This window comes from Petromyzon marinus, chromosome 50 (genome assembly GCF_048934315.1).
Source record: "Petromyzon marinus isolate PM22_M1 ecotype Great Lakes invasive population chromosome 50, UKy_Petmar_22M1.pri1.0, whole genome shotgun sequence".
NCBI lineage: Eukaryota > Metazoa > Chordata > Hyperoartia > Petromyzontiformes > Petromyzontidae > Petromyzon > Petromyzon marinus.
Genome location: NC_133716.1, coordinates 5,318,085 through 5,329,773, shown reverse-complemented (window position 1 = coordinate 5,329,773; position 11,689 = coordinate 5,318,085). Strand labels below are relative to the sequence as shown.

Below are 11,689 nucleotides of genomic sequence, written 5' to 3'. Positions count from 1 at the left end.
AGCCCACCTTCCGTTCCCCTACGAGCCCACCAACCATTCCCCTCCGAGCCCACCATCCGTTCCCCTATCCTTTTACGTTTGAATTTCTCTCCCCCAAATAATTTCAATTCTCTGTCCTTAGCCAATCCTCTTCGAGGCTTCCCTGCACCAGAGGCCTTGACACACTTCATGACTGTCCAATCCGCACGCGTACCATGTCAGGTAAAGTGGTCTGTTGTTCTCAGTCTTTAAATGAAATATATAAAAATATGAAAATATTCAATGAGATAAGAAACACCACTCTATAACGGTCTCAACGTTGACCAAAATTGTGGCATGACCTCCCGCCGTGGCACCGTCTCAACACGGGACCCGGGGTCACACTCGTTACAAAACGAGAATCGTAACACACTCCCTCCCCCACCTCCCTCCCCCACCTCCCCCCCCCCCCGAGTTCTAACCTGGTTAAAACAAAAGTAAAAACTTAACCAACAACCACTTCCAGCATCGTCAGCACTCATCCTCGTCTCTAGAGTCTCTCGTTTTGGCTGAACAAAATAAACCAACCGTTCTCATCATGACCACTTACTCACCCATTCACTTACATATAAGGCTCACCCTGCCCTCCTGGAATCTCACGTGGCTGAACAAAAATAATACTTGGCTTGGCTACGGATTGTGGGGAGGCCTCCGCCCGCAGCGGTTTGATCACAGCCAACGATGACGATGATCATGACGACGATGATAACGGCGGCAATGATAACTGCAATGATGACAACGACGACGATGATGATAATGATGACGACGACCGTCCATTTACCTGCGTCTCGTTACCACAAAACATATCCCAGGTGGAGAAGTGGCCCTTGTCCTGCCGGTAGAGACGCACGGCCTCCGAGAAGGTCTGGGTCTCCACCGAGTCTGGCTCGGAGAGGCCTGCACAGAACGGAGAGAGAGAGAGAGAGCAAGAGAGAAGCACACACAAAAATGAACATTTCATCTTACCATGTAAAGCCCACCGAGCGATGAGATCTTATTCGGAGTCGGCGACCCGGCCACCCAAGCGTGACGATTGCTCATTTCCGCAGTGGCTGATGACGTCATCGCAAGGCAGGGCGAGTCTTGTTGCGCGGTTGGCTACGTACGGTGCGCGAAAGCAGATCAAACATACGTAACACAACAGGCATCGTCAGGGTTCGCGATTGAACCCACGTCCTGCGTACCCGCGGTGCTCCGAACCGTGTGTTTTCAGGTTCTCCTGGATCAGAATTGGTCTCCCGCAAAAGCTCCCCTCCCCCCTCCTCCCCCTGGCCACGGCACGTGGCGCCAAACGTCGGACATACGTACGTTGAACTTCTTTCGCGCCGTACGTAGCCGACCGTGCGAGGCAAAGACCGGCAAAACGACGCCCGGAGGGGAGCTCCTCCCGCGAGAGGCCATCAGGAACGGCACAGCGCAAAGCCACGCCGGGAATGAGAAAACGATTTATACATTTGGAGGCTTGCCCCCTCTTTTCTCTCCGCCTGATGAAGACCGCTTGTGTTGCGACGGAAACGTTGTGGGTGTTTTGCTTTTATTATTTAAAAAAAATGTTTTTATTATTATTTGTATTCAATTTGATCATTTTTGTTTTTATTGAAACATGACTTTACCAAAAGAACCAAGAAAATGAATTCCTGCAGTAACCGAAAGTTTGAGGTCAACAAATTTCACGGCTCACAGCATTGCCAGCACCCCCCCCTCCTCCTTCCCACCGTGACATCATTTGCGGTGGCTACAGCTGCACATCCCTCAAGGTCGAGGGTTCAAATCCTGGGTGTGGGTCGATTTATTTATTTTGTGTCCGTTCAGAAATGCAACCACACGAAGGGCGCACCAAACGTAAATCGATGAAAACGATCATTTGTATCGTGGTAGTATTTCGTAGCCGCCACCACCACCGCCGCTCGGCTATTTGAAGTCGCGACGCACCGCTCGCATCTGCCGATTGGCAAACGGTGAATTCCGCCCCTTGGCGTGTGTCAACATGGCTCCCCGACGTTCTGTAAGCCACGTGGTGGACCACGCGACACCAAACGCCGCTCAAGACGCTCGCCACACGTACGGCCTTCGCCAATTCCACTGCTGGATGAGGGGGCCTTCCCCCCTTCCTCCCCCCCAAAACAGAGGAGAAGATCCCCCGTGTAGCCTTAACAGACTGTTAGGGCAAGTGCTGTAAAGCGAGCACCTACGAAGGCCGGAACGGCACTGGGGGGGGGGGGGGGGGGGGGTGGCCAGCACCACGCCAGGCCGCCTTTGTCTCCCCGGGTGGCGACGTTTACTACACACCGCACCAGATACTCATTTAAGGCCGAGTCCAGTGGGGGGGGTGACCGTGAGCAGGATCCCAGCTCGGGTCACCGGGCCCGTAGCGCGGCGTGGCGCTAACCGCTACGCCGCCGCTCACACAAACACACGCACACGCCGCCGTGCCGGTTTATTGGACCATACTTCGCTAGGCCGGGCATTGCGGCTTGGTGTAGGCGGACAGACAGCAGGAGACGTGGGAGCGTAGACGCGGGGGGGGGCAAGGGCGGACAACGGTGGAGTTTTTGTCGGTGCTGCACCGCCCTCTGCTGGTGAAAACGCGACGCGGCGCTCCCCCAACTCCCCCCAGCCCCTCCCGGCAATTCGGTTTATCCCCCCCCCCCGCCCCACACACACGCAAGCCGCTCATTAACTTGGCCGATAACACCTCCCCCCCCATGTATGTTAGATGGCCGCAGTGAGCTCGGGGGCACAATTGTTTTTTTGCCGGTTCAGCGCTAGATGCTTCCGCGTGCAGAGGGAGCACACTGCACGGCTGCTGCGGCTGCTGCGGCGGCGTAGTTACGAGATTATTTAGTCTTCGTTATTCCCACGTTGCGTAAAACCCGCAGTATTCACGGGCGAAAACCACACTTTCCAAAAATACAAATCGGTCTCCTCTCTCTCAGCAAAACGAACTCGCCGCACGCCAATTACCGCGACACCACCACCACCCCCGCCCACCGCAGGTGCCCCCCCCCACACAACGCAGTGCATTGTGTGGTACTGGGAACAAAGGGCGTGGGGTACAGGGGGGGGTTGTATGGCAACTATGGGGTGGCTTGGCTAGCTGGCTGGGTCGATGGATTGGGGACCGATTGTGGGGTTAGCTTGAGGATTGGTGGGTGGGTGGGTGGCTGGCTGGGTTGGTGGAAGTATTGCTGGGTGGGTGGGCGAGTGGGTGGTTGTACGGGCGGGGCTGGCTGGTCGTGTGGGCGACCGGCCGGTTGTATGGGGGACTGGCTCGCTAGCTGGCTACGTCTGCTGGGTGCGTTGCTGGGCGGATGGGCGAGCGGGTGCTTGCCTCGGCTGGCTGGGTAGTAGCTGGGGTGGGCACAACGGCGACGCAGGAATGTATGGCAGGAATCCGTTAAAATGTGAGCAGTGAATGCCCCTTTTTCATTTCCCTCGGTCGCATTCGCACGGCTCAACTTGTGAAAGGTCACATATTATGTTTTTTTACACAGAGCATGGTCACCGATGATTAATAATGCCCTTTTGTGTAGCCAACCCGGTCAACAAGATTCTGAACCGTCCCTCTATCAGGCGGACGCTACATCCGGGACGCTTTGCTCAACCTCAATGAACGAATGGGGGAGGTGGGGGGGGGAATGATTCTCCGCCCAGTGCGGTTTGGGGGGCACGGCACCCGACGTTCCACCCCCCACGTGCCGGGATCTTCTTCGGCGACTTCGGGACTCGGAAACCTCCCAGCGGAAACGTCGGAGACGGTGCCGTACAGCGGGGGACACAAAACCAAGAACCAACGCCCCTGCCATCCCCACCTCCCCATCTTCGACGGGATATAAACACTTCACCATCACCCTCATCAAACATTTATATTCCTCCATACATCACCGCCAGCATCGTCATCACCGTCTATCTCTCGACATACCAGGTAGACAATCAATTGTTATTAAACACCCGACTGACTGATGAATGATCTTCAGCGACTGTGACAATACAAAGGTCCCACCCCCGTGTAGCCTCAACAGACTGTTGGTGGGCAAGTGCTGCTGTTAAGTGAGCAGCACCTATGAAGGCCGCCCTGGAGGCCCCCACGCCCTGGCGGCCCCCGCGCCCTGGCGGCCCCCGCGCCCTGGCGGCCCCCGCGCCCTGGAGGCCCCCGCGCCCTGGAGGCCCCCGCGCCCTGGAGGCCCCCGCGCCCTGGAGGCCCCCCGAGCCCTGGAGGCCCCCGAGCCCTGGAGGCCCCCGCGCCCTGGAGGGCCCCGCGCCCTGGAGGCCCCCGAGCCCTGGAGGCCCCCCGAGCCCTGGAGGGCCCCGCGCCCTCACCGTTGTTGCGGTGACGCAGGCAGCTGGCCAGCACGGCGCTCCACTGGCGCTGGGCGTCGGCCTTGCCGGCGGCGAACAGCTGGTCCCTCTCGTAGGGGTGGCGCAGGATGATGGGGTGAGGCGTGGGGCAGGAGAGCCACGGCTTGCCTGGAAACGAGCGGGCGGGCACGGGAGAGGTCAAAGGTCAGGAGACGTCGAAGGTTAGTCTCGCGGCTTTGGGGCCCGGCGGCGGAGTAGCACGATCGCCACTGGGGAGACAAAGGCGGCCGGGGGAGGAAGGGGGGGGTAGGGGTGCTGGCCACCCACCCCCCTCGTGCACCGCTAACAGCACTTTCCCCAACAGTCTGTTAAGGCTACACGGGGAGTGGGATATTTGTCTTTGTAGACGTACGTACAGCCCACGCGGCGTGACGTCCGACGTTTCGACGCACGACTCCAAAAACCTACTCGGAGGACCGTGTAGCGGTGCACCTGCGAAAACCAACCCATATTTTCATATATATTAAAATATTCTTTCATCTCAACGTGGAAAATTTCCCCATCGTAGCCGTAGGTGAAAATCTAGCCCCGGCACACCCACGTGTCCCTCTCCCCGTGTCCCTCTCCCCGTGTCCCTCTCCCCGTGTCCCTCTCCCCGTGTCCCTCTCCCCGTGTCCCTCTCCCCGTGTCCCTCTCCCCGTGTCCCTCTCCCCGTGTCCCTCTCCCCGTGTCCCTCCTCCCCGTGTCCCTCCTCCCCGTGTCCCTCCTCCCCGTGTCCCTCCTCCCCGTGTCCCTCCTCCCCGTCTCTCCCAGATCGTGCTGCGTAACAACAACGACCTTTTGTGCTGCTGCAACGAACCCGATTAAGAATTTACACGACGGCCGCCCCGACAGCGTTCTAACCGCCTGCGCGCCCCAACCCTGCCACCCTACAACCCTACACCCACCCCCCCCGCCTTCCACTACGAGCCAAGCTGCCCATGCCACCACTTCAACATGTACAGGCATTCACACAATAACACAGACATACAATCCCCCCCCACCCCTCCCCCCAACATAGCCACACAGACTGTTGGTGCAAGTGCTGTTAAGCGAGCACCCTATGAAGGCCGGCACGGCACACGAGGGCGGGTGGGTGGCCAGCACCACGCCCGGCCGCCTTTGTCTCCCCAGTGGCGATGTTTACGCACAGCACCAGCTAATCATTGGACGCCGAGTTGACCTAGGGGAGGAGGCCCAGCACTTACGAGCGGGGATTCAAACTCGGGTCGCCGGGATCGTAGTATGGCGTCCTAACCGCTGCACGCACGCACACAGACACACGGATGCACGCGCACACACGCACACACGGATGCACGCGCACACACGCACACACGGATGCACGCGCACACACGCACACACGGATGCACGCGCACACACGCACACACGCACGGATGCACGCGCACACACACGCACGGATGCACGCGCACACACACACACACAGATGCACGCGCGCACACGCACGCGCGCACACGCACACACACACGGATGCACGTGCACACACACACACACGGATGCACGCGCACACAGACACACGGATGCACGCGCACACACGCACACATGCACGCGCACACACAGACACACGGATGCACGCGCACACACACACACACGGATGCACGCACACAGACACACGGATGCACGCGCGTGCACACACACACACACACGGATGCACGCACGCACACACACACGGATGCACACACACACACGGATGCACGCACGCACACACACACGGATGCGCGCGCACAGTCATACAGTGACGCACACTCCACAGCCACAATCTCAGTTTCAGCTATTGGGGTCAAGTGCCACGGGGTGACACTGGAATAAGAGGAGGTGCCCCCCCCCCGCCTCTCTCGGGAGGGCAACTTGAGAGCCGGTGATCGAGTCTCGTCAGGAGAATGATCGATGCCGTAGCTCTGCGAGTTCGTTACACATGCGGAACACGGTACACGCATATTGCACACGCGACCGTTCCGCGCGCCTTCATGTACAAGCCACGCGCTACATGTACACGCGCTACATGTACACGCGCCACATGTACACGCGCCACATGTACACGCGCCACATGTACACGCGCCACATGTACACGCGCCACATGTACACGCGCCACATGTACACGCGCCACATGTACACGCGCCACATGTACACGCGCCACATGTACACGCGCACGTTATGCAGACAGCCACACGTGCTCACGCACAACAAAAACAAACATCACCCCGTATAGCCCGAACAGACTGTTGGGGCAAGTGCTGTTAAGCGAGTAGCAGCTATAAAGGCCAACACGGCACACCTAAGGGGCGGGTGGCCAGCACCACGCCCGGACACCCTCGTCTCCCCAGTGGTGATGTTTACTATGCACCAGGTACTCATTTCAGGCTGAGTCGACCTAACGGGAGACCCAGCAGCAGTTTCGAATAATAGTCACTGATATTGGCCGCGAGCGGGAATCGAACTCGGGCCAACCGCCATTCGCCACTATGTGGCGAATGAACGTCACCACGTCGCTTGTGCCAGGCTATGTGCACGTCGAGGCCACGTGAGGCATCGAACGCCCGCTCGCAGGAGGTCACGGGGCAGACCCAGGGGTGCCATGGGTCGGCTGACTGAGATGACTGGCCGATGCACTACGCACACACACGCGTGTGCACACACACACACGCGCGTGCACACACATGCACGTGGGAGTCCCCGCGCTGACCTTTGTTCTCCGGGGTTCCATCCAGGAGGCCCTGGTACTCCTCCAGCGACGTGATCAGCTTGCATCCTGCTGCGTCCAAGCTCAGCCGCGCCTTCCCTCCCCGACTGAACACCTGTCACGGAGGAAGACGCACGCATGACAAAGGCACCACACGCCCGGTCGCCTTTGTCTCCCGAGTGGCGATATTTACAGACCGCACGAGGTGCTGATTTTTAAAGGCTCAGCCGACCTAGGGGAGGCCCAGGACCGTTTCAGACGATCGTCACTGGCGTTGGTGGCCACGAACGTGAATGGGACTCGGGTCGCCGGGTTCGTAGCGTAGCGCACTAACAGCTGCGCTACCACTCCCCACGTGCACAAAGACAAAGACCCCCCCCCCCGTATAGACATCATTAGACTGTTAGGGGGCAAGTACTGTTAACGCGCGCATACAAAGACAAAGATCCCCCATACAGCCTTAACAGACTGTAGGGGCAAGTGCTGTTAGCGAGCACCTATGAAGACCGGCACGGTACACGAGGCCGTGTGTTGGAGGTGGCCAGCACCACGCCCGACCGCCTTTGTCTCCCTAGTCGCGATGTTTAAACACCGCACCAGGTACTCATTTGAGGCCGAGTCGACCTAGGGGAGGCCCGGGACCGGTTCAGATAATCGTCACTGGTGTTGGCCGTGAGCGGGAATCGAACCCGGGTCGCCAGGTTCATAGCGCAGCGCGCTAACCGCTACGCTACCGCTCCCCATATATACACACACGTACACACATACACACTCACACACACACACAGGTGTAAACGCATGCACACGGTGACCTCCGAGCAAGAGCGGACACACGGCGCATTCGCCCCTTTCTCACGATCCCGTTCCGACGAGCGATTCCGGTTTCGCCGCCACAAGCGTGTCCGCGGTGCGCCGTCAGATCGTCGCGACGAACCGACGGAGGGGGACGGACGAATGGCCTGCAACCACCCACCCCCCCGCCCCCGCTCGCTCCCTCGCTCGCTCCCTCTCGTTGCCTTGTCCAAACGTGCACCGCTGCGCGCTCTCAGTCCGTTCCGTGGCTGCGGAATTGACGCGCCGGCAATGGGCGATTTTTTTGTTTGTTTTACTTTCCGCGCGAAACGCACTTCGCTTTCGCGACATCTCCCCTCCGGCTCTTGAGAAGAAGCAAGCGGCTCAAAGGTGGACTTGGCAGCGCGACCGCCTCTTAAAAAGCGGGGCCTCGGTTGGAGAGCGCGCGCGGAGCCCCCCCCCCCCAGGGAGGTCACTTGAGGAGGGGGGGGGGGGATGTCAGGAAATAGTTCTGCGAAATCTGCTTCCAACCGATCGCACCCCCAACACCGGGAGGGGGCGATGCTTTTGTGCAAGGGTTCACACGACGGGGGGCGGGAGGGGGGGGGGTTACGACGACCCCCCCCCCCCCCCCCGTCGTCCGACGACGTGACACCGGTGATGGGCGCACGAGGCCCGTCGTGTTGTTTGGGAACGGCGTGGAAAGGAAGCTCGTCACAACGTAACAACAGCAGCAAAAATTTGTTTTTTTTTAAATTCAAGATTAAATCTTCGGTGGGGGGGTCACGGCTCGCATGCAGCGGCTTATACTTTTCGGACAGGTGCGTTCGGTTCGGCGACCCGCAAATTATTTCCGAGCCCAGCACACCACATCCAGTATACCGCTCTTCTCTCGCCCGTGGCGGCTGCGGCCAGCGGCACTGGTCACGTGCCACCTACTCCAGTCTACCACAGAAACACCGGGATAAATTAAGAGGGTAATCTTGCCTCTCCCCCCCCAGGGCGGGTTGAGTATAAACAAGGTTGTCAGAGTACGCTGGAAGCTCCGCTTAATTGCTCGGGACTCTGAGAATTCAAAATATGACTTTAATTTACATTCCACGGGCCCCCGCCACTCGCCATTAGCAAAACGTCAACAAAAGCTTCTCTGTGTGTAACAAACAGGAAGCCGTGAGCCAGACCCCCCCCCCCCCCTTTCCACCCCGTAGCCACCCTGCCGCACCTAAAAGCACTTCGCTTACTAAAAATAATTATCGTTATTTACACACACGCTGCGAATCCACTGCTGGATGAAGGCCTCCCCCCCCCCCCCCCATAACCATGTCGGTCATGGGTGGTGGGGTGGTCACAGAAAAAGGAGTGTACCCACACTTTACCCCACCACACTTGACCAGCTGTGGTGCCCAACACATTCATGTGGCTGTTGGGTGGATAGAGGGCAGCAGAGTGAAGGGGGGTGGGAGGGTGTATCACGGCACCTGGGTCTGTTCCGTGACCTCCTGCCGGCGGGCCTTCGACACGTCACGTGACCTCAAACCGCACCTAGCCTGGCACAAGCGCCGTGGTTGACGTCACCGCCGCTCAGCGGTGAACGCCGGCTGCCGTCCATTGCTGCTGCTGCTGCTGCTGTTGGACTTAAGAGACTTGCCCCATCGTTTCAACTGCCGCGCCGGATGATGGGCGGCGGGGGTCAAACCGGCGACCTCTGGATCACCTGTCCAGTAACAGCAGCAGCGCCAGCAGCAGCTCCATCCCCCTGTCCGGCTTCCACCGCGCTGTGCGTACGCCAGATCGCACACTCGACGCGTCGGCAAAGCCCGACAGCGACCGACGCCGACGGACGTTCAACAAGGAGGTGGTGGAGGAGGTAGAGAAGGTGGTGGCGGTGGCCGATGGCGTCTCCCGCCACCGACACACGACGGGGGCTCGCCGAGAGAAGTTTACAACCCTGGCGGAGGAAACGAGAACGGCGGAAGCGACAGCAGCAGCAGCAGGAATGCGGCAGGTGTAACAGGGTAACAGCGCTCGTCAGCCAGGGGGACCGACTGGAGTCGCTAAGTCGTGACAAACACTCTGCACCGCCACCCCGTCCTCGTCTCCAGCGACTGCCGGCAACTTGAAGACCCCCACGCAATGGGCAGATTGACAGGCAGCTACGTGCTGCAGCAGCAGCAGCTCAGCCACCACCACTACCACCCTCCTCCTCCTCGTCGTCGACAGCGGTGGCGTTGCAGACTGCTCGACGCTCAACCAGCGACTTCTGTCGCATCTTAAAATACAGGGTAGTCCTCGACTTACGACGGAGATACGTTACGACGACCCCATCGTAAGTCAAAAATATCGTAAGTCGAAGATGGCCTAGCCTACCCAGGAGTCTTAAAGAATGGTGGTAATTTAGCAAAACAGAGCAATTTACAGTACCGTGCTGTATAAACTATATACTGTATGTATTTATTAATTACAATACTGTATTGCACAGTAAAATTTAAAGTAAAAAACAAGGTTAATTCTTAGCCTACCTATATGAACTGCAATTTCATAGAAAGTTTTTTTCAGGAAATAATCCTATCTGCTAGAAAAAAAACTTTTAACATGCATTGAACGTATGTATCGTATCGTGTTAACCTTAAAATTAAATCGATTAAGCTATGGATCATACATGCATTGAACGTATCGTAACGTATCACATTCTACTGTACTCACCAAGATTCTGTTCGTCGTCTGCATACTTGAACGATGTTAAGGTTGTTGATGGCTACGTTAACTTAGTTGTCGGAAGAGGAGGATGGCGATGATAAAGTTACAGTATCGTACCTCGCACGCTGCTGCGTTTGCCTGCCGCGCGAAATTAAAAATATTTTACAATTTTGTCATATCGCTATCGCCATCGTAAGATCGAAATATCGTAAGTCGGGGACCATTGTAAGTCGGGGACCATTGTAAGTCGGGGACTACCTGTATTGAAAGGGCACCCCCCCCCACACTTCCCCCTGCCCTCCACACCCCCCCCTCTCCCCCAGTCCTCTCCCGAGTGGCAGCTGTAGCAATGCATTTGGGCACGACTCTGGCCAGTAGGCGGCGGCGATCGCAACGCGTCAGCCCCAATCCCGCGGGTGGCAAATCCCGCGGGTGGCAAATCCCGCGGGTGGGATTTCCCCCCCCCACCCCCCCCGTTGGAATTTGTGCAAACCGCTCGCGACGAGCGACGCCGCGGGATCGTCGAAGTTCGCCATGGAAGGAACGGGACGGCGTGCGAGCGGTTGTTACTACAACAACAACCGCGGCGATGATAACCAGGGCGGCTTGCCGTGGTGGGGGGTTCTAACCGCCTGGTCCTGACCTGGCGCCGTGCCGTGTCCACGACGGCCAGCAGTGTACAGGACAGCGCTCGCATTCACGCTTTGCCGTCACACCTAGGCGGGAGAATTTGGTTATTTACCCGGAGACGCGTCTCGGACAGCCAAGGGCTTGATTTATAATGTTTGGCCATTTCCTTTTTTTTTCGTGCGTGTGCGCGTGTCCTGGTACGTATATTTGTGTAAAGATATTTCCCGTATTAAAACGGTCACCGCGCTCGTGACTCAAGCGTCAAATAATCGACTAGGAATCGATTATTTTAAAAATAAATAAATAAATAGCTCGCACAAATCACACGCCAGCGTTCGAGTGGGCCGCGGTAGTGGCTGGTCCCGGCGGTGCCCTACGAACTCGGCAACCTGAGTTTGAGTCCTGTCAGTGGGGTCACGATAACGCCTGCCGTGTTGATCCGACACGAAGGAAACTTCCGGTGTGTGAAGTCTGCGCTGCTCTTAGGGAGCCGCCCGGCTGCGCGCTGGTCGAACC

General features: G+C 58.0%; 1 protein-coding gene across 2 annotated transcripts in view; it reads right to left on the bottom strand.

Annotated features, from left to right (window-relative positions):
• The window catches only part of LOC116953195 (protein Niban 2-like), a 77,768-nt gene that overhangs the window by 22,234 nt on the left and 43,845 nt on the right, over positions 1-11,689 (bottom strand). For both annotated transcript variants that reach the window (XM_032973151.2, XM_076074825.1), the window contains exons 4-6: positions 7,058-7,169; positions 4,339-4,485; positions 800-915 (exon numbers count right to left, since the gene is read on the bottom strand). In XM_032973151.2, coding sequence (XP_032829042.2) covers positions 800-915; positions 4,339-4,485; positions 7,058-7,169 — 375 coding nt within the window. The remainder of the gene's footprint in view (positions 1-799; positions 916-4,338; positions 4,486-7,057; positions 7,170-11,689) is intronic.